The sequence below is a fragment of the Pleurodeles waltl genome, chromosome 3_1, assembly GCF_031143425.1.
Source record: "Pleurodeles waltl isolate 20211129_DDA chromosome 3_1, aPleWal1.hap1.20221129, whole genome shotgun sequence".
Taxonomy (NCBI): domain Eukaryota; kingdom Metazoa; phylum Chordata; class Amphibia; order Caudata; family Salamandridae; genus Pleurodeles; species Pleurodeles waltl.
This window is the reverse complement of record NC_090440.1, coordinates 1464485218-1464512129: the sequence shown is the minus strand read 5'-3', so window position 1 is coordinate 1464512129 and position 26912 is coordinate 1464485218. Positions and strand designations below refer to the sequence as shown.

The 26912-nt window shown below is 41.8% G+C and overlaps 1 protein-coding gene across 2 annotated transcripts in view; it reads left to right on the top strand.

The window, feature by feature from the left end:
- Window positions 1–26912, top strand: part of ZRANB3 (zinc finger RANBP2-type containing 3) — a 744981-nt gene that overhangs the window by 561250 nt on the left and 156819 nt on the right. For both annotated transcript variants that reach the window (XM_069225060.1, XM_069225059.1), the window contains 2 exons: window positions 6848–7352; window positions 11628–11846. In XM_069225060.1, coding sequence (XP_069081161.1) covers window positions 6848–7352; window positions 11628–11846 — 724 coding nt within the window. The remainder of the gene's footprint in view (window positions 1–6847; window positions 7353–11627; window positions 11847–26912) is intronic.

Genomic DNA, 26912 nt, shown 5'->3' with positions numbered 1-26912 from the left:
ATCTGGTAGCTTGGCACCGAGCAGTCGGGCTTAAGTTGAGAGGCAATGTGTGAAGTATTTGTGCAACACGTAAAATACAATAACACAGTAAAAACACCACAAAAAGATTCCACAGCAGTTTAAAGACATAGATAATATTTATCTGGTTGAAACTTGACCACAACTACAAAAATCCAATTAAATTTGTGTAAGTTATCACATTTCAAGTGTAGCATTGAAAATGTAAAGTGCTCTAAAAGTTGGGGGAGCTCCCTTTAAGGGAGTTCAGTAAGATATCTTTTGGGGGAGTGCTGGCAAAGCACTTGCCATTGTAGTTCGGCTGCGGTCTCTTGACCGGAATGAGTTACATGGGATCATTGCTTCCCCGGCCCCTAGGGATCAGGGAGTCTGTGTGAGACAGAAACCCACAACAGGTGGCCCAGAGCTATAGTGTGGGTGTCTCGAGTCTATGCACACATGGAGACTGAGCAGTCTGCACCGCTCCCCTGCTCACAGTACCTTGTCGGTGTCTGGACAGCCGTGTGCAGACACCTTCAGTCTCGGCAGCTGGGCTGAGCACAGTATGGACTTGTAAAATGCTGGAAAGCGCTCAAGGCGCTGGGCTGGAAACTGAAGAAACACTTACACGTGCTGACTTGTAAAATGCTAAAAAGTGCTGGGCGTACGCTGGGCTAGGCAGGTTCCCGCCCTGCCCGTGGCTGCCACAAACAAGTTTGGAGTGTCAGGGGAGCAGGTGGAGCCTCCGGTGAGGCTTCCCTTCCCCTGCCCGGCAGAAGAGACAACAAGGGGGCCTGGTGGGGCGAGGGAGCCTCCAATGAGGTTTCCTTCCCTGCCCACCGGCTCCAACAGCACTCAGCGGCCCGTCCGGCCGTCGGAAAGGGGCAGGCACCAATGTAGGTGCCTGCCTGTGCCCTGTGGGCGCTCCACGGAGCGCGCTTCGCCCCTGGGGACACAACAGGAGCGTACTCGCTCCAATTTCTGGCTCAGATGAATCTTCTGGTGCCCCGGGGGCACGAAGGACAGCGCAGCCCGGGTCGCGGTGGTGATTTCTTTATGCAGTGATGAATAAGCGCTTTTAAGGTGCCCAGCATCAGGAAGGGGAAGCGCTTTCGAGCGCTAAAGAAATCCACCTGCAAGCACTTTCCCAAGTGCTTAATTTCAGCAAAACGGTGAAGCACCCCTCGTGCTTCAAAGTGGATGCAGGGGTCCGGGGCAACAGCACCCTGCCCCTGGGGGACAACAGTCCAGGAAAAAGTCCCACAGGTGGAGGGGCCCAGCAACAGGCCAGCACAAAGAGGATGCAGCAAGTGGCAAGGCCTTTACAGTGACCAAGCAGGTCACAGGTCAGCACAGCAGCAGCAATCCATGGTGGTTTCTGGTGAGTCCTTCCAGCATTTCTGTGTCCAGTTCCAAGATGATTCAAAATGTCTCCAAATTGTGTGGAAAATTCCCCTGTACTTATGCTCAGTCCTTACAATGTTTTGCAATGGTAGGGAAAGGAGGTTCCAGACAGTTACAACTGGTACTGGGAGTGCCCCCTCTCTCCTTCAGCAAAGGCTCCAAACATCAGTGGGGGGTAAACGACCCTATTGTGTGAGGCCAGGGCACAGCCTTTACAAATGTAGGTGTGCCCCGCCTCTCCCTTCTCTCAGCCCAGGAAGACTATTCAGTATGCAGATGCACCTCTGTGACACCTCCACCCTCCCTTTGTACAGGCTGTCTGAAAAGTATGCACAAAGCCCCAACTGTCACTCTGCCCAGGCGTGGATTGGAGTCAAGCTGCAAAACACCAGTCATAAGCACAGAGAAATGCACATTTTCTAGAAGTGGCATTTCTGTCATAATAATAAAAAATATACCTACATAAGTAAGCAGCATTTATTATCACCATCACAACCATACCAAACAGGCCTACGCTACCCCTCATAAATCAGACAATACCCTTTACACATAAGGTAGGGCATTTCTAATGCACTCCTATGAGAAGGCAGCACTCACAGCAGTGAGACACCAAGTTAGGTTGTTTGTCACTACCAGGACAGGCCACTCAACCTGGCACATGTCCTGCCTTCTACATACATGGCACCCTGCCCATAGGGCTAGCTAGGGCGTACCTTAGGGGTGACTTACATGTAGTAAAAGGTGAGTTCTAGGCCTGGCAAGGAAATTTAGATGCCAGGGCCCTGTGGCAGAAAACTGCGCACACAGGCCCTGCACTAGCAGGCCTGAGACAGGTTTGAAAGGCTACTTCGGTGGGTGGCGCAAGCAGCGCTGCAGGCCCACTAGTAGTATTTAATTTACAGGCCCTGGGTATAGAGATACCACTGTACAAGGGACTTACAGGCAAATTAAATATGCCAATCAGGTATAAGCCAATCATACCAACTTTAGATGGGAGAGTACCTGCACTTTAGCACTGGTCAGCAGTGATAAAGTGCTCAGAGTCCTAGAGCCAACAGCTAGAGGTCAGAAAAAATAGGAGGAAGGCGGCAAAAAGACTGGGGATGACCCTGCGTAAGGAAACAAAGTCCAACATGTCACTAAAATAAATTACCTTTATTTTTGTAAAGCTGTGTGGTTTCTTTCATGTGTGTAAGTGCTGTGTGACTACAGTGGTATTGCATGAGCTTTGCATGTCTCCTAGATAAGCCTTTGCTGCTCATCCACAGCTACCTCTAGAGAGCCTGGCTTCTAGACAATGCCTACACTTCACTAGGAGGGGATACCTGGACCTGCTATACGGGGTAAGTACCCTAGATGCCCACCACACACCAGGCCAGCTTCCTACAGACACCAAACGTCAATTACTGTCTCTTCCCAATTGGGAAATTACACTTAAAAGATGTTTTAAGGAAATCCCAATGTTACCCTATGGAAGAGATAGGCCTTGCAGCAGTCATGTTAAACTATAAAGTACATGTTAAAACTTTTAAATACACTGCACTCTGCCCTTGAGGCTAACTAGGGCCTAACTTAGGGGTGACTTATATGTAATTAAAAGGAAGGTTTGGGCTGCCCTGGCAATCGAAATGGCAGTTACAAACTACACACACAGGCTCTGCAGTGGCAGGCCTGGGACATGTTTGAAGGCTCCTGTAGTGTGTGGCACAATCAATGCTGCAGGCCCACTAGCATTTAATTTACTGGCCCTGGACACATATAGTGCACTTTACTAGGCACGTAAAAGTCAATTAAATATGCCAATTGTGGATAAGCCATTGTTACCAAGTTCTAGATTACAGAGCACCTGCAGCTTAGCACTTGTCAGCAGTGGTTAGGTGCACAGTATCCTGAAAGCCAGCAAAAAATGAGTCTGAAAACAGGAGGACTGAGGGCAAAAAGTTACAGGAAACCACGCCAAGAATGCCTGGTATAACACCCAACAAGGAGCTCCGTGGATTTTTTCCTAGGTTAAAATAAAATGCACACAACATCTGGCACAGAATTGTATGCCTACTGCAGGTATAGTGTTTATTTGTAGTTTGATCAAAAGCCCACAATACTACAACCAGATAATAAAGATGTGCTTTATCATGTTTGTTAACTGTACACTGTCCATGCTTCACTTGCATTTATTAGAGTTTTTATTATGAAGCTGGGGCTGAATAAAAACTGTGTATTTTTGTAGTGTCCAGAGAAATCTGATTTTAGCAATAGTGCTTCATTTGAACCACTCCAAATTTTGGATTATCCGTAATGCTAGGTATTTCTGAGACTGTTGTTTGAGAAAGTGTTTTTGCTGACATGATTTATAGCAGAAAGCCATAAATATCCCTACCACCCTGCGTTCCAACACTTTGCTCTGTTAAAGCAGCACACCACATATGTTGGGATGACTATTGCACCAGTGATCTGTTTCCATATAGCCTGGAGGTGCTAGACCGAAACCCAAACCAGCATTTTGCTTTCAGTGTTTTTCAAATGTCCTTAATGTGCACTGCACCTGCTTTATTTCTGTGATATTCCTTTACTCAAGAAACCTATGCAAGTCAGCTACACTCACACTCAGGAGACCCAGATAAACATAGATTATGAGGAAATGGGGTGTATTATATGGTGGGATTGTGAGACCTCACTGTGTAATACACTAACCACCCCTTATAGGACCACTAGGTTTTGGTTGTTAAACTCTCTAGCTCAACCCTGGGTAGCTGTGGCTCAGAGCAGCAAGGCTTCCACAAAGGAGCATGTGTAAAACATTTAAACAGCACCAAAACTCTTGAAAAAGAAATTAATGAAACACCTAAGAACTCTGACACCAATTTATACAAATAGAATGTATTTTTATATATTTTTAGAAATCACAATGAAAAAGCTTTGGAGTTACAGCAATTACAATGTATAGTAAGTTTGCACTTTTTTAAACTTAACTATGAGCAAGCATTGGCAAATTCATTGAATTTGTCAATTGGAAACGTTTTCAAGAAAAACTTGGGTGAGTAAAGAGCCAGTCAGCAGGACCAGCAAGGTCCACAGAAACAGTCATCTTGGAGGAAGAAGCAGTCTTCAGGAAGTTCCAGGCAATGTAATCCCTTTTCAAAATGTTCCTAGGGAAGTGGTCCTGATGAAATGGATATAGGAGGCTGAAGATGCTGAAGGATGCTGTGGATGGGATGCGATTGATGGGGGTCTTCCTGTGGCTACTCCTCGGTTCACGAACTTGGTGAAGCTGTCCTGGCCAAAGAAGTCAATGTCCCTTAAAGTCCTCTCGGTTCTGGCAGAAGTCCAGTTGCCACTGAGCTACCAGTCTCTTGGTATTGCAGTCACAGCCAAATCCTTCTTTGGCGATAACTTGCTGTCTGGGCGACGAAACTGCACTCTGCCTGCTTTATCGGGTCAAGCAGACTCGGGTGAAACTTTGAGCTTCAGGTCCCGGTCTCTGGTGCTGCAAGGAGACCAGAGGTGGCGGCTTGAAGGTTTGGACTACCAACTCACTCTAGCAGACTTTTTCACCTGTTGTAGCACTGTGCTTTGAATAGGAGGAGAGCCAATTGACCCTTGAAGTGTCTTGCTTCGGCTGGACGCCAGAGACGACTTCTCCATGAGCAACACACAGCAGGCACAGTCCCTTCTCATTTGCCAGCCTCCAGGTTCAGCAAGTACAGTCGACTCTGGTGCCGCCTCTCTTTGCGGGTTCCTGAGTGCAGCAGAGCAGCCCTTCTTTGGTCCTTCTTCCAGTCCATTCGAGATCTTAGTTAGAGATACCAGGGTGCCCTTTTGTGGCTACAAAATGCCCTCAGGGTAGGATGCACTTAGTAGCCAAATGGCTACCAGGTTTCCTCCTTCCTGGTGACCAATTCCTGTGACGTGTGGCCTCTGACTATCACAAGCTGCACAATTCTGGCCACTGTATTTTTATGTTTTTTTAGAAACCACAATGAAAAAGATCCACCTGAGGGTTTCGGAACCCGTCTCAGCATCCAAAGTTCCCTAGCCCTGCCCAGAGGCCATGAAGCTACGCCCCTGTTGGTATTTTCTGGCTAGAGACATTCAGGGCACTATTTGCTTTGTTAGCATTTCTGAGGGGGTATAAGAAATGGAACAAAGTTTTGGCCATATTTGTTAAAAAACATTAAATATATACATATTTTTTATTATACGTTCACGCTTCAGTGATATATTGATTTGAGGTTTGCAACAATACATATAGCCCTGATCATGTCACGTCATATGTATATTGTACGAGTAGACACAGAAACCAAAGACGTACATGTATATAAACAATCTTTGACCGTTTTTTCAAATAAGAGCTCTGGCACAGAAGCACGCATACAGAGAGAGTTACAGTTAGATGTCAGGATGAAGTACCACTGCCATCATCTAGATGTTCCTGTAGAAATTACATAGCATAACGGCTGCCCACTGACAGCAAAGAGATATGAAAGGGTTCAGTTGTGTTCCCTTTCAGGGATTTCAGCCGTAATGGCGGTGTAATATATAGGAAGTGATGTGTGGGGTTAGGAGCAGTGCATTTTGAGAACGTAGTGGTTGCAAAGCATAAAAATGCACTACTTCATTGTTTTTTTAGGTTTTGTATTGTAGTCTAAATGCAGCGTCGACTGATATTTCTTTCATGTATTGGTTAAGTCTGGCACATTACTTACTAACTGTTCTTAACAACCTTATCTACCATTGATAACGCGTTTTCTTGTTACTGTTTGGAAGTTTATAATTATAGCTTAACAACCACCTGCAGTTTGCTGGCATCGTGGTCCCAGTACCTGCTGCGCACTGGGCGCAGGAGTATAACTTTGGCCATGCGTGTGCCCAGTTGCTGAGGCCCTAGTAACTTCTGCCTGTTGTTCTCCCTCCATTTTCCCCCTGAATTGGGATTTACTCCTGTCTTTGACGGTAACGTAGGTCCACTTCTGTGCAGGGTTGGAGAGCACCGTGGGAACCTTTGTGATTACGCACAAGCTCATGTGCTTTGTGGTTTGGGTGTTCATCGAATAGCATAGCATTCCTGTCCTGCAGTGGGCCCTCTCCACAGCTGGTAGCCAATTACCTAATGTTCTCCCGTGTTGGTGTATTATTTACTTCACTTGAGTAACTTGATGTACGAATGCAAATTCCTCTTTTGTTGGTAGCAAAAAATCACTTCCACGCATAAATCAGTGCATTTATGAACTACAGGGGCCCCTGTGCGCAACTGGCTATGTGGCTGGAGGTTCTGTTTTAAATTATGCAGATGTAATATACTGCCTTAAGACCAACAAGAACACAGACCTCAGCACTTGGTAACAAAATGGAGACGCTGGACTCGAAGTAGGAGTATTTTTTGTAGATGCGTGTTGTAGCCATATTAGTAACGTTCTCGTCGTAATTTTTTTGTTTGTTTCTCCTTTAGTTTGAGAAGGAAAAACAACACGATATCCGTTCTTTCTTCACACCAAAGCGCGAGGTTGAAAAGAAGCGCAAAATGATCTCTTGTGATGATGCATCATCGGACATGTCTTCTGAATCAACTGAAAAAAACGAGTATTCAACAACTTCAGAAATTGCACAACAAAGTAGTTGTGGAAATAAAGAGGGGCCTGTGAATGGAAATGAAATTATTGATGTTGATGCGGTTTTCCCTGAAGAAAGTTTCGAACAGCAGCCTAAAAGGTTTCGATTTCTAGGACTGCACACACCAAAAACTGAGAACAAGCTTAAGAGAAAGTCCTGGGGCGGAAAAGACAGCTCGACTCTAACAGAAAAGAGAGCTCGCGGGCTTTCGGACGGACCCTCAACGTGCACCCAAGACCAAAAGCCCCTTTCGGAAACGAAGTGGAGCTGTGTTGCGTGCACGTACGCGAACAGTTCACTCTTGCCTTATTGTGAAATCTGTGAGACTCCTCGAGGCGGCAGTGGTGAGTATAACCACTCGAGCAGGTAACGTTTGCATCCATAATTCGTAGTTTTAAGACAACAAATACATTTAAGCTTATAAATGCGGACGCTATGGACATATTAGTCTGCGTGACTCCATTTTAATATGTGGACAATTTTGTGTCAAAGATGTATCTTTTTAAAGTTTACGTGGATTTAAATTAATTTGGCACAGAGTGACGTGACTGATTAATGCCAGGAACATGTACATTCAAATGGACAGAAGTGAAAATTAAGTTGCCATGGCAGGAAGCCCAGTAGCCTACTTTCTCCTTAGACCACTTGCTTTTGCCAAAAAGCCAAAGAAAAAACATTGTCTCTAGTTTTGAACACAGTAACGCACTGGGTGTAGTATCCTCTGACAACTAGTTACGCTGAGGCTTGGTGTCAGTTGCAACCCAAAACAATTCATCCCGCTGCCTGCTTCTCGAATATAAACAAATGATGATAGAACTAGGTGACATTTGTAATGCACATCATAGTATTTTAATGGGGCAAATCGGCCTCTAAAGCTATCTCGTAGTTACATGTGTGCATTAGATGTAAAATAGTTTACAATGCCCTTGACACGTTTTTAACCCTTTGAGTTCTACACTGAACTTTGGTAGACTGTTCAAAGGATCAGTGGAAATGTATCAGACCTGTTTCATGCATCGTTGAACATTTCTTTTGTGTAGACTATTCAAGAGGTCACTGGACATTTATTAGACCTGTTTCATGCCTCATTGAACAATTGGTTTGTGTTTTCTTCGATAGAAGATACAAGTTATTTAAATATGTATTTTTCTTGTAAAATACTTAGGTCACAGTGGTCAGTGAAATGAAGAATTGAAAGCATATTTTTAAACGACAGAAGTATCTATCTATCTATCTATCTATCTATCTATCTATCTATCTATCTATCTATCTATCTATCTATCCGATATTGTTCAGCTGCACTCGCCATTTAAAATATGTTTTTTGATTTGCTTATAACTTTTGGCCCAGAGGTTGGACTTGCACGAAACTTGGTAGTCTACCAACTCAGTCAGTTAAGTGTCAGCATATCATTTTAGGTAAAGATCTGTTCACGGGCAATAAATGTTAAGACATAGGTGAGAAAGTTTATAATTTCCTGTTTTAGCTCCCAAAGGCAAAAAGGGCGTGAGCAGCAGGGACTGAAAATTAAGTACATCAAAACAAAACCTATAAAATTCATGCAAAAACAAAGTAAAAAATTAAGTTATGGTTCGTACTCAAACATGCAAAAACACTGAAATCAGCTAGTTATGATTATGAACACACACATTACTCACAATGTCCACCATGCGCAAAACATCTTTTTGGCAATGGCGCAATATCACAAAAAATATTTAACAAGAGAACACCATGGTGGACGCCATGAGTTATGAGTTGTACGTTCATAACAATAACTGACAAATTCATTAGTTTTAACAGGTGGTCAGAGCACCTATCTAGTTATGGTTATGTAAAAGTTTTCGCTGAACAGCCTTTTTTTTTGTTTTCTTCTTAACTCTGGCACTGTTTTACAATCTGCATGATTGCCTGAGTGTAGATTCTTTCTTAATAATTGCTGTTGCTTGGTTTGTTGTAAATCCCTTCAACATTTTCTTTTATTTTCCTTTTTGAGACCATAGACTCAGCCAGTTCTACACACCCAAAATCAATGATGGCGAATGGAGGGAGAGGGGGAGTTCTCTGATTCACTTTGTGATTGGGTTGCCTCAATTTGAATTAAAATTTTACAGGGTGCAGAAAGTCCAACAGAGCTGGTTTTGCATCTGTGGTGTGTTGGTTACAGGTCCTAGCCAAAGGCCCTGCAACCAACCCGCACTGCACACGGCCAAAAGCCATGCCCAGTTGGTAGGGTATTTTTTTTTATAGAAGTTGGATATAGTGTATAGTAAAACAAAATCACTGAAAAAAACACAAGGTTCAAGTGAAAATATGATTCGCTTTGGGGAATACACCTTAATGTACGTTTATGAAAAGCTTCCATATTCACTTAAAAACCACAGTTAACGCATAGTTATGGTTACATATACAAATCTAAAAATCATGGAAAAACGCATTTTATGGTTCGTTCTGCAATCCATAGCTCTCACACCAGCCAAACTGACAATACAATTTGGACACCAAACCCAGTGCTTGTGACTTCAAAATATTTATATGACTAGGTAAAAACACCTAAAATCACAGCATAGTCGAATTGCAACACATACTACAACTAGTAAATGATTCGACATTTGTTTTCATCCCTTTCATAGTCTTAAGGGTAATTTGATATGTAATCTCATTTGTAAGATTATTTAAAAGATGTGTTATTGCATCTGTTACATCAAAGGTGAGGTAATGAACATTGCATTTGCTATGTGAATTATATAGTGCTTGTTCTGCAAATTACGGATTGTGGAGCTAGCTATATATTTGGACAAGTCTTTTTTCAGTTTTCATTTGTAAGGAACATTTCTGAAGCTTTTTAAATTGTATGCATGTATGTGTAGGGTATTTCTCTAGCATGAACCTAGCCAAAAGACAGGAAAATGCTGTACATGTTCAAAGACAACCATGAATTAAATGAATAAGAGGAGAGGAAACTAATATACGGATGGTTAATGCATTGCGATGTAGTGCTCTCTAAATAGGCGAGTCTTCAACTCTTTCCTACATTGGAGCAGAATTGGGACAATCCTAAATGAGACTACTGGGATGTTGTACTAGATCTTGGATGAATAGTTTGAAAGGGCCTGCTGCCTTACTTTTTTATACTTCTTAGTTTGTATTCTTATGGTCTTGACTGCAGGTGTGCTGAGATTTAGCAGAAACCATGAGCTTGTCTGCAAGATAAGCAGGTGCTGGTTGTGATGTTTTTGTAATTGATGCAGCTGCTATTGGAGATGGTGTAAGCCAGCAAGGGCAGCTAATGGAGTTTCATCATGCTGCAGGTGATGTGATAGTTTTCTTCATGCCATGGATAAAACATGCTGCGGTGTGTAGGATGCCCCAAAAGGGTTCCACTGTGGAGCATGGCATTACCACCCCGTTGTTAGAGTACATGACCTTGAACAAAAGTTCTGAAGTCTCTTTCTGTATGAAATGGTTTGACTTTCTTTAGAAGAGTGAACTGGTACCAGGCTGTCTTTTACTTTTGGCAATGTGTTCCTTGAGGGTGAGGTTGTGTCCATGGTATGTCGAAGTGACTTGGTATTCGGTGAAAGTAGACGTTTGAAGCTGTCAATGTTCATGTAATTGAGCCAGGTTTGTACTGTAGCTTGTTTATTATTCTTGGCAAATAACAGGAATTATGTCTTGCTTGGGTTAGGCATCAGGTAAGCGATGGGCAACCAGGTCTAGGCAATGTGTAAGCAGTGCTTGAGGGGTTGGTTGTCTGGAGCAGTGAAGACTATCAATTGGAGTTGTGTGTTATTAGTATACTGCTAAATGTTGATGCTGCTAGTAGAATAAACATGGACAACTGCCCTGTTGGATATCTCTGAAAGGGTAGCATACATAGATTGTGCCTACGTGAGTCACTTACTTGCAAATTAATGTATAATCACATGAATAGCATTGACTAAGTCTCTACATGCAACTGAGATCACAATTTTAAAGTATACTTAGTCATATCAAGTTTCATATGATAAGAGTAATTCATCTGACAAATAATCCGATCAAGAAAAATAAAGCCGGCACAGTGCTCATAATTGTCATCGTATTTACAAATTACCATAAAAATCGAGTAAATTATCATGGTTTGTCTCTCTGGTTTGGTAAGAAGGGTGACTATATTGAAATTCCTATGAATTCCCCGTGTGATGCGATTAAAGTGACAACCACAGACACTGCATCGATTTTTCGACTCTCTGTAGATTAACCTTCAGGGAGAATTCATCGTATCCTTATGCATTTTAAGAAATACCATAAACTAGTGGGGTTTTTGACGTTGTTCTCTGAAGTAGACTAGATTTTATTGGACTGATGCCCGATTGCACCTTGCCCTATATAAGTCTGTTTAAGAGAAGAGTCTCTACTTATCCCAGTGGTTTATGGGATTGGTTGATTAATAGCTTTGCTTTCTAGCACATGTTTCCCAACACCTCTATAATTTAGCTGCCGCCCAATATATTTAGTCCGATACAGCATAGCATCATTTATTTGATACAATGTAATCTCAGTGCGTTGCCTATTTGTTCTTTTTATGCAACTGTCTCATGCCTTGTTCCTCTGTACCTAACTGATTATTGTTTTTATTTCAGAGTCTCTAAAACACAAAAAAGGCAACATTCCTGACTGTGCATTAAACAAAAAGAGAAACGAATCACCAGATAGCCCAAAGAGCGAGTGCCAGATCCTATCAAAGTCCAAATGTGAGAGCCAATTTGAGCAACCAGTGCCAGCAATAACATCTGAAAATGGTGAAGTGCCTTTGAATGTGATCAATGAGTTGGAAGAAAACGATAAAGAAACAGAAAAAGGTAATGGTAAAAATACACATTTATTCACATGTGCTGCCTGTAGTCTTGTTATCTATGAACACGATTTGAGAAATAAGGAGAAGCAGGGCCATCTATTTTTCCCTTGTTCATGCCTGCGTGAAAAATGGAGAGTAGAGCAATCTATTTTGCAACTGTTCATGCTTCCTTACACACTCGAGTCTTTAATGATTATGTCCCTGTCAATCCTCAGTGGCCTTTCTGTACATTAACCAGGCTTCCAGATTACCACTGGTTCTCTTTAATAGGCTGTGTACAATGCATTCCTTCTGTAGGTAGCACAGCCGGCAACTTACAGTTTTAGATTTTTGCTAGGATTTACAGAAGGCAAATGCACTGTAAGACTAAGTTCTGGTCTGAGATCTCATGGCTTTATGCTGTCTCCTTGGTCTTGCAATATTTCCTGGATCATGTGTGTCTACAGAATACCAGTAATTTACAGATCCTCAATGCAAATGAGCACCAAAGTTACAGATATAAATGTATATTCCTTTTTAGCAAACTTCCTCTTTCTTAAAATACTTCAGGCCCCCACAATACCTTAAATACGCCTTTGTCCTTTTCACTGTGAGGTGTTCACAGCTTCTCTCACTCAAGCCTAAATGTGCCCAGTGATGCATGAAGCGCTCCTTCTCCCAACAGCTAAGTTCATGAATGTTCTTATACAGGTTGGAAGGTGATGGTGGAATGATAAGATTTTGAAGCAAATGTTTTGCTCAATGCATTAGCTTTTGTTTGTACTGGGGTATTTTACACCTTTCTTGTGGAGCTAAGATGAGATGTATTTTTATTGAAGTTTATCCTCTGTCTTTTTCATTCATCTGCTAGTTTAGTGTCCTGAGCACCTTTCGATAAATGCTAATCTTGTGAAGAAAACACATGGACCTAATCTGTTCTGTATTTGTCACAAATGACTATCCAGTTTGACATGAAAGAAATCCCATTGAGGATCCTGGACGGCAAGGAGCAACGGTACATACCCAGCAACCTGGGCATCATTTGAAAATACAAGCTGTCCTTCAGAGACGAGTGTTCCATGCCATAGTTGCATTCTTAGCCTAGAAGAAGAACCAGGAAGGTTTTTAACCTTGGCTCACATTCTAATAAGAGCCACTCTTAAATCCTGCCTCCAGGAGTTACGTGAAGAAGCAGTGTGATGGCTGTGGCTGATCCTGTTCCATACTGTGGGTGACTGTTTTGCCAAGGAATCTTGCATAAAGTTGTATTCATTGTCAAGGCACATGTCTCCAAGGGACTCGCTCCAGAGAACTTTACAGTTGTGTAGGATGCAAATAAGATTGCAGCAGGTTAAAGTCTGTTTCAGGAGTCTGTTGCCCATTACATGAAAAACACAGTTGGCACTATTACCCAGGGGGAAGTGGAGTTTAAGGAGGATAGCAGAACCCAGAATCAAGAATTGGTCACTATTTATGATCTTCATTAAAATCAAATTCTAATCCATGGGCAACCTTTAAGTCTTCAATAATCTCAAAAATTAAGCTCATCCAGTGCTTAATATTACTATGACCTCAATAAAAGTGCATGTAGCCATCATTGTTTATACTTTTCAGCCTCACACACCATGAGGAAAACAAAAAAGGGATGGTTGGAATGCTTGAATTATTTCTCAGGCATTCATAACTACTCAGGCCACAATCCATGCCATTGTGGTTTTGTCAACCATGCCACCATCAACCCTTTGCAGATCAGTCCTAGTCGTGCTTCAGTACAAGCATGACAGCCCAACATGCCAGGCCAGGCCCCCTCGAAACGAGAATACAAGCAACCCCAGGGGGATTTTGGCCTTGTCAGTAGAAGGCAGCTTAGTTGTAATGGCAAAGTTAGCACGGCACCCGCACGTTTAGTGTATCACATTGAGGAAAGCAAAAAAGTGACTGGTGGAGTGCTTGAATTAAGCTCAGCCACTGAGAATTAGTTGGCCACATTTCAGTGTACCTTTTTTCATGTCATGCCACCTCAGACAAAAACCAACCTATACAATTCAGCTCTAGGAGGGAGAGAGTAGCCCAAACTGCTGGGCCAGGTTCCCTCTGAACAGGAACACAAGCAGCTCAATACATTTAAGGCTTCTGGTTGTACCCAGCACTGAAAATGGTGACTTAAGCCAGGCAAAAATCCTCTATTCCCCAGATTTAGGGGTAATCTTGACAATGCATAAAATATTTACTGTCTCCTTATTGTCCATTCCTACAGCTATTGAATGCAGCCACATGGATGCAGTAGGTAATAACGTTTTAGATACGTCCATCAAATGTATTAGAGAAGTGAGCACTACAGGTCTACTTGGCTGATATAAAAGGTCTCTGGGATAAGCAAACTATCAACAAACAGGATAATAAGTGTTGTAACAGATGTAGTAGGCCTCTCACCCTTTGGCTACTCCCATGACTTCTCAATGCAGAGATAATCTTGGCTCCCTTCTCCGGTTCTGCCATCATTGGTTCCCATGTGAAAGATGAGGTCCACTAGACGAAAATGCATCAGCTGTCCTCTAAACCGTTGAACTGGGAAAGAATGAAAAATTAACAAGGCCACAGTTCAGAGGGAGCTGAGAAAAGAGTTGCAAACCAGCATTGGATTTGAATCCATTTACTGGCAGCAGCAGCACCTTCAGCTGCAGACGTTTCAATATTATTATTGACAAATGCACCAGTTAAGTGGTAGCTGCCTACAACAACAATGAAAAGTCTGCAATGAACAGTGCCTTCCCCTCGTCTCCTATTGCATCAAGTAGCCTGATAGGAAGAAACAGTATCAACCACTTTCAAAAAAAGAAAAACTTAGTAAAAGAAAACTGGTTGGGTGACCATATGTTCGAAGTATACCATAAAATGTAAAAGCTTCTGCTAATCTTTGTACCCACGAAGCCAAGCTAACCTTTTAATCTGGATGGGCTGATTCAAGAGTTTCACATTTTACTCAAACTTTTGCTTAGAAGTAAGAGTGCTTAAGCCTCAGAAAGGTGATGGAAATGACACTTGCGCTTGTAAACTATTTTAAAAAGTGTCCCTTAAGAATTTTCTATCACCTGCAATGCAGAAAGGCCTTTCAGAATTTTTTCACAGCTTTGCTTTTCTGAAATGTATTATTTTGGATTAAGTTCCAGGAAGGCCTCATTATGCTCACTTTTCATTGGATGTGCCTGTGGCCAGACATGACACCAACTCTAGGCTTTGAGGCTAAAGGTGCTTAATGAGCCAATGCAAGGATGAGCAAAAATAGAGCGTCTGTTCGGTCTTTGAGAGTTCTGTTTTGGTTTCTCTCTATTCTGTTGAATTCTGGGTTCGTCTCCTGCAGCTGTTACCTTCTCACAAAGAAGGGGGGCCCTTGAAAGAAAAATAGAACAGGTCCTGAGTATCGTAAGTCATAAGTTACTGTGTCTCTTCACTATCACCCGTGTTGTGTAAAGATTACAAGAGTTGTTAGATAGTCTGAAAGAGGTCTGAGACTTTAACCTCCCTTCCAGTCACTAACATTCACATTAAAAAGACCCCGAGTAAGAGCTCTACTACCCACTCATTGAAAACCTTTCCACCCAAAACAGTTTAGGACATGCAAACGTGGCTGCATAATCCAAAAACTCCCGACCCTCATCTTCTTCCTCTTCCCAGTGTTCGGCCGCCATGCGAGCAAAGTTTGAGGCTGACCGCCGAAGACCAGCTCAAAAGGTAAATAGCCTGTGAAACTCTGGGCATGGTTGCGTATGGCAAAAAAAACAACGAGGAACATTTTTAGGCCAGTTTCGACCAGTATCAGAAACTAACTTTTTAAGGATGGTTTTAATCATCCAGTTATACCTCTCTACCAGACTATCTGTGTGTGAGTGATACACAGAGGTCTGGATTTGTTATATTCCCAGGATATGACAGATTTGCGTAATTAACTTAGGCATGAATGGAGTTTACCTGATCCATCAAGATTTCTCTTGGAAATCCTACTCTAGTGAAGTGTTCTATCATTGCTCGTGCAACTATGGGTGTGGTCTTGCTGGTGAAAGGCATTGCCTTAAGATATTGAGTAGCATAGTCTACAAGGACCAAAATATATTGACACCCTCTAGTGGAGACCACTAGAGGAACAACCAAGTCCATCCCTATCCTTGCAAACGGCACATGAATTATAGGAAGAGTGTGTGGAGGTGCTTTGGGTACTCTAGCTGGGTTGACTCTCTGACAATGCTCACAGGACTCTCAGTACTTTTTAATGTCAAAATGAACACCCGGCTAAAATAATTTTCTTTGCAAGTATTTCTCCATTTTCTCCAAACCATAATGGCCACCTCCTACTTACCTGTGGGCTAAATACAATACTTTGTGTCAGAAGGCAGGGGCACTACTAGTTGCAATCTCCTTCCCTCCACTGGCAGAGTAGTAACCCTATTCTGTTCTTCTGTGAAGTCCTGTGCCCAGGCAAGAGTCAAGTTGGGTTTCTCATGCTATGCCACCCTGAAACCAGGTTAGTGTTCCCAGGTCTCACCTGTGGAAACAAATATAGAACCTCTTTTGCTGGTGTCAGACAAGGCAAACATTCTTTTAAGCCTATGTTTTTCAGCCTTTCTCTTCCTCAAATTATGCATACCCCCATCTATCTCTTTTCCTTTGAAGGGGTCTAGCCTCTATCTCACTTCCTTGTACAGCACAATCTAACAACTGCATGAAACAGGGATAATTTGTCCTTATGAACATATCTTCCGCCAGGTTTGGTATAACCTCCAAACATAGTGTTTCAGTATTTCCTTGCCATTGAAATTGAACAAGGTTGATGGGATCAGATTTATTGTACACATGTGATGATTACTTTTCCCCACTCACGAATTGTCTTTGTTGTACATGGGATCGCCGAACCACCTAGTAGTGACACCCTGAATCAGCAACCAATGCAGCATCTAGATTCCCATTGAGTCTCACTTGTTTTCTTTATTGGCGGTGGTCTCCTCCATATACAAAACACCCCCCCCCCTAGTATAGCCTATTTACATTGGCTTTGGGATTATCACTTTTTGGGGACCATTCCTTGCAGTATGGCCCCATTTTGCACCTTGGTAACACTTGTCCCACATCCCTCCCAGTTGTCTTTGGGATGATTTTAGTATTGAGCAGAGGTCGAGTTGTAACTTTTTGTGGGGGCTCCAAAACAGAGGTGAGGGAAGCTGGCCTCTTGAGATAAAAGCTTTAAAATCGGGTAATTGTAATATGCACACACTAGATCTATTGCTTGGTGACAGTCATATTAGGATGTTGTTTAATCTAGGCCCTCGTAGATGCAGGGAGTGCCTCCAGATCCTTCTCTACTCCCTCCTCCAAAGTGGATGTTGAGGGTTTTAACCATCGGTTTCCCAAATCTTGCATTCAATAATACAGGGGTATGGGGTTGTCATTGGGACCCGACCTGTCTTTTCTAAACTTGGCCTTGTAGAACTCAGCGTCATACCCTAAATGGTCCAGAACACTCGTTTTTTATGTCTTAGTAGGAAGTGATTCCTGAGGGATTAGCGGCTTGATAAGCCATTTGTAGTTCTCCGGAGAGTAAAGGGGCAACATATAGTCCCCAGTGCTCATGAGGCCAAGCAGGTGAGGCTGCGACATACTCAGTTTGTGAAAAAAAATCAGGATCGTCTCCCGTTTGGTATTTTTCTAGACACTGAGCTCGGGACGTTAGGGTGGACAATTGCACTGGCTATAGTCAATTTGAGGATGCCAGAATTGTGGGCTTGTTGTGTGTCACTTGCGTTTTTATAACTGTTTGCTGGTTCTCTCTGTCCTATTGGGCTATTTGAGCCTATTGCTCTAATACCATTTATATAATCCTAGCTCCCTGATATACCTCTCTAAATTTTTGCATGTTTTTTTTGGATCAGTAGAGAAATAATTTAACTTGCATAGGCATTGCTGATCCCTGCCAAATTGTTCTGGACGGCATTTCTAAAAATGGTGGATGTATTGCAGTGATGATGTAATATTTCAGAAACCATTAGACCTATATGCTTCATTTTGATGTCAAAGCATTGGTTTTAGCGTTCAAGTAGCCTTATAGAGCCAGAAAATAACTCCTCAGAGCAACCCTTCTGCCATTTTCCAAAATCGCGGCTATAAAGAGGAAGAAGAGGCATATATAGAAATGAAACAAATTATAATGTTTTTTTAATTCTTTTATGTATACACTAAACAGTGTTTATGATCACTCCTGTTTTTCATAGTTCACTTTGTTTCAGCAATCTCTTGTGGTAAATTTGCAGAATGTTGAACATTTGAGAAGAGCATATTGACAGGGACATCCTTTTGTAGCACAGGTTTTGCAAGTTACATGTAAGTTTTGTGGGTAGAGGCTTTTCTTAGGTTTTAGCACCCCATAAATATCTTCCTAACAAAATTCACATGGATCTTTCCCTAAATATGCATTATCCAAAACATTTACACATCATCTGATCAAGTAGAAAGCTCTTTTAATGTGCCACACACAGAATATGACGTCGGTGGAAGGTAACTTAGCGGGACTGATCTCTTGAATTCTGTACAGAAGATGGTCAAATGTGTGACAGACACAACTCGTTTTCTACACATGCACAAGGTATTTGTCTATGTCTTTATAGTCACATTCTTCTTCTGTCTCAGCAAATCCTTTTAGAAACATCACAGGTTCAGCAGTTAAAGCTCCAAGCTTTGCTCAAATTTTGCTCATACTGTCATCACTTGTAAGAATATGTACCTTGATAAGAATACTGGGCATCTCTGGTTCAAGTTTCTTGTAACAGAATATGATGCAGGATTAAGTGTTTTTTCTTACATGTTGGATAACGTATCCATAACTCTAGCAATCTTTGACTTATCAACTTTGCAACAAATCTAAGTAGCATAATAATAACATCTGTGTCATTTTACAGTGCATTGACTTGATTGGAACCATTTCAAACAGGCCACTCAACATGTGGCACAACTTGAAGGTCAGCTTCCTCCAATTTGCTGTTAAGTTCTTGAACAATATGGCCTGTACCTTTTGAATATATCTCTGCAGGCACCAATTCCTCACTGATAATGATTTCCCTTGCAATAACTGTAGATTCATTCTTCACTGAAGCATCAGCAATGTTTTGGCAGTTAACATCTCCAAGTTCATCTTGTTCGATGTTGATGACCCGAATGTATCAAGTTGCAGAGGTATAGGTGTTGAATTTTTGATGCAGGAAATGTAATTTGTTCCACTTGTAGACATTTGTCTAATTCTCTCACATTCTTTGACAGATAGTTCAAAGTAACTGTCAAATACAATGTGCAATTCTATCATGGGGGCACAGTGACTTTGATATCTGTAGAACAGTCTAAATGACCTCTCCGAAGTGTTGCATGGATGAAATATTGACCATTCGCAATTGTGACACATAGTCCACAACAACAGCAGTTTTCAATGAAGACACCGTTTCAAATTGAAATTCTTTAGGTGAAAGTTTTTTTTAGCTCTTGTATGAGTTTATGCTTTACTGGTTTGGTTGTAGCGTCTCCCTCAAACAATGCATTTGTTGGAAGAAGATCATGCAATAGAATGTCCTTGATAAATTCACCCCTTTCGTTTGCTACCTCCATCTCTTTATGTGCTTGCGAAGGTTGGTTTTTTTTGTAATCCTGTTTTATAGCGGCTGGGTGGAAGAAACTCTTACTGTGGCAATTAAAGCGTGGAAGTTTAGCTTTAGTGAATATGTCTAACAGCTTTTTCTCTTTCAGTACAAATCTCTCCTGCTTCTGTTCTGCTTATAGTTTTGATCCATGTTCCAGGACATCTAGTAGACGTGTCTTTATATTGTTATCCACATATAGTTTGGTTACAAAGTTGTGTAGTTGCACAGGCCTAGTCATTTCAAAGGGGTTTCCTTGCTGCTGCATGAAATGACGAAGGCTGTCAACATGTTTATTAAAACGTTCCCCTCTCTTTCCCACAAGTTTGTGGTGGGGAACAGTTTCACTATGGTCCATTATTTTTTTATTTGTCATCTGTGTAAAAACATTGCAAATAGAAAGAACTTAATGGTAAACTAGCTGCCATTGAGCAACATATTAACGTTTACGTGTCTGACCAAGAATTCCCTTGGATCTCTTCTGTGACCTCTGGATCGTCTGTTCCAGTTTCATATCTGGAGCCACAGCATTGAACCTTCCCCCTCTGTCTTTCACCACAAAATGTCTTTGAATACATTTTCCGTAGAGGTATGGTTTTTCCACCTTTAGCTTCTTCACTCTTTCCAAATACCAGGACCCATATCCCAGGTTGTTTATGCAATCAAATTCGCGAAACACAGTAATCAGTGACTCCACAGTCTTCACTTGCAGCTCCCAATCAGCATGCACCTAGTTTTTTTACTTGAGCTATCATGTGTAAAATATTTCCCTAGTACTTGCAAAGGTCTGATCTTTCTTTATATTCTTTGACAAACTCTACAAACTTGGTTTTCTGATTTTGAACTGAGTGTATTGAACATTGCCTGGCTTTGCATTGTGTCTTTTGAATGAAGTGCACCCTGTGCCCTTTTCACTTCTGAGATAAGATATGCAAATCGAATTTGTCATTCTTGTTCCAGAAAGCATTTCAACGCAATGTTTCTGTAGCCTCAGATATGAATGAGTTCTACCCAATACTGACTGGACAGTGTTGCTTCCAAATATTTCAGCCTCAATAAATGTATCATCTTCCTGCACACCTCAACACAAATTTTGTCATGTGGAAAATGCCCATCATTTAATAAAGGTCATCAAATTCTACTGGATTGCTCATAGAAATGTCAGCTACAATATGGAAAACACCTTCATCACAGAAAAGTGGAAGGATAGGCTGGTCTTCAAGCTGAGCACGCACATTTTGGATATGTTTTAGAGCTGTCTATCCTGTTGTGCAATTGGTAACTGGAGAAGGTATTACTGGTAAAAACCCAACCTTCTTCAGTGGGAACCGTCTTTTCTTCATCCTTCAGTCCGCACTGAATAAGCAATATTATAAATTCAGTTAAATCAGCTTCGCGGACCACAAAGTGGGATGTGTTGATCGCTTGTTGTGATTTTGCACACATTGACAAGGCAGTTGGACTTTAAGTTTGCAGCTTCATTTGTTTATGCCTACAGCTGACACAGCTTGTTTTCCAGCAGCTACTTCATTGGTACAGTCCGGTAAAAATCAACATGGCAGTATTATGTGTGCTGGATGTTCCAGACGAAGAGCTGTCTTCAAAATCAAAATTATCAAGAGCAGCAATTGTAAATTCTTTCCTGGTAAAGTGACTTGGAAGTGGTGTGCTGTCGGATTCTCAAGGTTTTACAGCATGAGCTGCTAACACGTTCCTGCTCCATATTATGTCATTATAACTTGTTGCTGCACCAATCCTATTCATTGAAGTGATAAGCTATCTACTTATGAACTTGTCATAGACTGTGTGGGGCTCATCATGTGTAGCAGAGTTTTCTTTTTATTGTGATGTAATTCAAAAACATGATTCAGAAAGGACAGTACATTTGCACAGCATAAACCTGTTGGTTCATGGGATTGTCTTCTAATCCTTCTTTGCTTTACCTTCAAAGCCATTATCAATGTTGTCTGATTCTGCTCCGAACTCAAGAACTTTAGTTTGTAATAGTTTTGCTTTACTGATATTTAACAATAATGTAAAAAATGTTAAGATAACATCAGGCATTCTTGTTGACTCTCATGATTTGCAATGCTCTGGTGCATCAAAACATTTGTCATTAGTTCCAAAATCTACATATTTAGGACGTTTCTCAAAATGGTTCCTGCTGATTTTACTGCATCCTATGATCTTATTTTGGCAGCAAGAACTTCAGGAGTCAAATCAGCCGAGGACACCATAAGTGGCTCATTCTTTTTGTTAGACTGACAAAAAACAAATTCTGTCATACATTCTCACCAGAAAAATCTTAATTTCATTATTATGGATCAGTCCAGTTTCATCAATGTTGACTGTTAATTCTCTGATGTCATTGAGTGGGAACCCGTAGCCAGCACTCAAGAGTGGCTTCAAAACTTCATTTGTTTGTTCAGTGGATACAGACTTAACTGAAGGCTGGTGGTTACATTGCTGCTGGGAGCTCATTGTACATTCATATTTTCAAATGTATACACACATCAGTTTGGGTGGGCATATAAATCTGCTGCAAATTCATTCATCTCATTTAGGCCACGAGCCAGGTCCCCAAATGTAGGCCATTGGTACCACTCTGAGGTTGTGGGGGTTGGTTCTAATATGATTTTTTTTTCAAGGTATGAATGCCTGGAGATGGAAAATATGTGCTAGCATGTCATCACTCTTTGCCTTTTGTCTGATATTATTGGATTAACAACCATAGCTGTAACAAATAGTGGTTTTCATATTTATTTTTGATAAATAGCATATAAATTCATTGTAATATGTGGAAAAATAAATCTAATTCCACCAGATAGGTTAAATTCAATATAATAAAACATATATATATGATTAATAATTGTGATAGTAACTATATATTCCTTAAAAACAATATAAATTCATTGTATTCCTCATATATTGATATAGATCATATGCATAATTTTCACGTTCCACTGTTCACCTAGTTCATGTGCCTTCATTATGTCGAATACTATGTCTAGAGATTCCTTTTTTGTCGTGAAAAGACTAATGAGATCATGTGGCCCAGCAAATGGGTTTATTCAGCTTTGAACCAGACTAATAGCACTCATAATAGTATCTTTGTCTTTTTCAATTTGTGACTTATATAGGTCTGTGTGAGTAAGATCTGAGCTGTTGGTACAAACCGTTTCCCTTATCTTACCCAAAAAGGCACTTCTGTGTTCAGCTGTCATATAATATCTTTTCACAGCACCCGCCTTGAGGTTGAACCTTGTCGTACCACCCACAGTCTGTGTGTCTTTAACTGTTACCTCTATCGCTTGGTCGACCGGGATTTGCCTTAAACAATTAACATCTGACAGTTGAACTGAAAAGCATCCATTGATGAAGTTGTGGTGTATCTCTGGATGTTTCACTGCAAGTAATGTCATTTCGGCTTAGTATACAGGAAGCTATCTAGCATAGTTCATCCTGTCAAATGCAGAACATCATGGGATCATAGAGCGTATGGCGGTCAGATGTAAATGTCAATTTCCTACTCAAGCAGCGCGCAGCAGAGCCAGCAAGACATTTTCAGCAATATCCACATACGACATCTAAAATGCAGAAAGATCTCCATTGTCATGACGAAGATGTTCCAGGGCTACATCCCACAACTGTTTTACTTGCAAGAGGTAGTCTAATCTCTGTTGGCATAGGTCTTTTGCAAAGACATTAACATCCTCAATGAAGGAGTAGAATACCTGAATGTTATGTTTCTAATTTTTCTCCACCCAGGGGACAAAAATACCAACCAAGCCAGTCTCAACATAGCTACATACACACTTGTGTACTCTAAGTGCACTGTTTTACATATGACCTTCTAGTATTGATGATATTGATCTTTTTGCTTTCATGTCTGCTTCAGTGCAAATTCAAAGTATGATCCTTCAGTATTTGTGGTGGTCAATGTTCTTTGCTTTTGTTTCTCCATGCTTGGAAAAGGAGCTTTAAAAGTTTTTGGTCCAAACACCTTGGGCTGCACAGCTATACCATTGACTTAATGAGTTATTCCTCTACCATTATGAGTCTCTCCCTGCCTATCAATGTTATCCCATGCTAAGTTAGTGAAGACATGAGGCTGAATGTCGGCTGGAAGAACAATTTGCTCATTTAAGGTAGCATCAAGTTTCCGAAGACACAAGGCGGTATCATTTTCTTCCATTTGGGAGTATGAAATCCCATGACCAAGTGGCAAATAGGAGCTACAATTGCTTGGGGGTTTCTGCTGGCCATTTCGACTCCATATATAATATCCTGACTGAATGATTGCATAAGTAAGGCAACCCTTTTGGACGCTGTGTTTTTTCTGGATCTCCATTCAGAAGTCCTAATAGAAACCATGTAAGGTAATCAGGCACTCTAAATTGTTCTTTATCAACGTCTGATTGTTGATATGGCCATAGTGTTGATGTCAAGTTTGCTTTTATCATTGCTCGTATGTGAAATGATGTTTGATCAGTGATCTTGTTCATGTCTGTTGCCTTAACCTTTAAAACTGATAATTCTCCTTTCATACTCTGGTTTTCTCTTACAAAGTCCTGTAGCATGACACTATCAAGTTGGGCCAATAATTTTCCTTGGTTGTCTGAGAGTATGTAGAGTCTGTAAACCAGAGTCCAATTTTCTTCTAATATGATTCTTGATTGATTTGTTTATTCCCTGTATTCCTCAGTGTGTCATGAGGGTTTCAAGCCTTTCAATGAGACTCATCACACGTATTACCCCTTTGTTAGGAATAATCACAGTTCTAGTGTATTGAAATAGTTCATCATATGCTTCATCTCTCATATTTTTGTAGTTATCATTGGTTTGAATGCTAGATGCATGACCTTTCTCCTTTGCTTTAACCCTTGTATAGTTCCTATAACAAGATGCATGATAGTGGGCTTTTGCAGCCACTGTGTCCCTACTACAAACTGCTCAGATGTTTGAATCACAGTGAAAAATGTCCTAACTATCATAACGGAAAGATTCAATTCTAATAAGGACACAGAGGCAAGGATTAGGCTTTACTTTCCTTGCTTTATTCCTACAGCAGCCCTTCAAAACAAACAAACATTTCAACTGTAGAACTGTCTCTGAAAGAAGACTTCCTTTCACATCAGTCCTTGAAAAAATGTGTACGACATAACATCCAGTCCTGTGTCAGCATCGCCTCAAAGCATCTTGGCAATGCTCTTTCTTCCTTCGAAGGCAACCATCCCATATTGTTCTCAATCCTGTTTGGAAGACTGTTCCTTAAGTAATGAAGATAATCTTGTAAGTACCGGGTCCTGGAAAAAAACTATACAACAGAGGATAATGAGAAATATAGAAGACATCAGTGAACATATGTATTTGCGACAGCATATAAATATTCAATATAAATTGAAGATAGCCTATTCTGGGGATAAACCCTCCTAATTACTCTTAAAATAGGTATTCCATCCAAGATCCTGTTACCATACATTTATCTGGAGATGCAGTATCTTGTCTGGGTGGGATAATCCTCGCCTCTGTGTCCTTAATTGAATTGAAACTTTCTGTTACAATACTTAGGACATTTTTCATTCTGTGTCAGGACTGGAGGTGAGGATTAGGCTGGTTCAAAGCTTCCCCACCACTAGGGATGCCGGATGTTGCACTGCTTTGAAGTAGAAATTCTTGAACGTAGAATCAGACCAGTCCGCTGCCATAAGGATGTCTTCCAGTCGGGCTCCCACGGAGAAAGTCTTTGAGGCCATGGCCCCCCTCACAGAGTGAGCGCCAAAGCATGATGTATAAATGCCCGCCTCCTGCATGGCCCTCCTGACCCGTCTTGTGATGGTCTGGGATGACACCCTCTTATGAGGCTTGGTGAGAGCGATAAGAAGTCTCCTCTTCCTGTAAGGGCGTAACTCCTCAGTCATAGATTTGTAAGCTTTCAACACCCTAACCACACAGAGTTTTTGCAACTGGGGTATGATACCACCCAGGAGTTGGGTTTCGTTCTTGGAGAAATATAGAATGTCACCACTTCTGCAGTAAATATTCAACCTGTTAACTCCAAGGACCGCATGTCTGAGACTTTGTGGCAAGATACCAAACAGAACAAGGTAGCCAGCTTAGCCGAAAGCTGCTTCGGGATAGTCACTTATTTGATGGTCAAGATTTGAACCTGTGAAGAACCTTATTAACATCCCATAGATTGGAATATCTGGGCTCTGGAGGGATGGACAGTCTAACTCCCCTCAGCAGTGTGCAGATTAAAGGATGTTCCCCTACCAGGCAACCATCGACCGGAGAGTGACCCGCCTGGATAGCCGATTTGAAGATGTTGATGGGCCTGCATGCAAGGCCCTCTGAGGCTAAGGAGACAGGGAAATTTAGGATATGGACAGTGTTCACCACCACGGTATCCAGTTGCAGTGAACGACACCAATCCAACCATCTAGCCCAGGATGAGGGGTAGCGCTTGGTGGTACTGTCTGCCCAGGATTTCGCTAGTAACATTGCAGCTTCTCGTGAAATTTTTGGGATAGTCCAGCGTTCACTGTAATCCTCCAGGCTAGAAGACTGAAAGACCCTTGTAGGACTAAGTGATGCTGGTTTTCCAACGGATCCCGGAGAAGATCGGGAACTAGGGGTAGACAAATTGGAAAATCCCAAGAAAGGTCCATAAGAACTGGAACTAGACTTAAGATCTCTAAATCAGTGTAGTCACCACCAGATCTGCAATGTGTTGCCAAAGATGTGTCGAGAGTCTGATAATCATGACGGACTGGGGAAATGCATATCTCGCTTCCTTGCTCCAGTAATGAAGGAACGTGCCCGTTGCCACCTGCTTCAGGATCCGTCCTCCAACTGCAATACCTGTGTGATTGATGGTCCAACTGGAAAGGCGGATGTCCAAATCTATCACCACATTCTATTGGAAACCAAAAATTGCATGCCCATTCCAGGCCTCTGTGTGTGCAATCCACAAGCGGACTTCCTCCTTGGCTTCCTCTGAGAGAGGGTCGGACTCAGAGTAGGTGAGGCCCTTGCAGGGGTGGAATATGTTTAGGCGCTGCAGTGCTCATTAGTGTAACGCACCCAGGAATATGGCTTGAATGGAGGATGACAAGAGGCCCACAATGCAGGTTATTTGTTTTAGGGAGCAGGAGGGCCTGGCCAGGGTTCTGTGGAGCTCGTGTTTGATCCGGGACAGTTTCCGGGTGGAAGGCTCGAGTGGCCTCCGCAGAGTCCACTAGGAATTTCAGGAAGTGGATCGACTGAGGTGGAACAGAGAGGATTTTTCTCCATTCATCACAAGTCCTAAAAATCCTAGGACGGTGATCGCTCTCTGCAGATGTGCCGAGAGCCATGATGGACACTGACCCATGAGCAGGAGGTCATCCAGGTATACCAAGAGTCGGACCCCTGTCGCC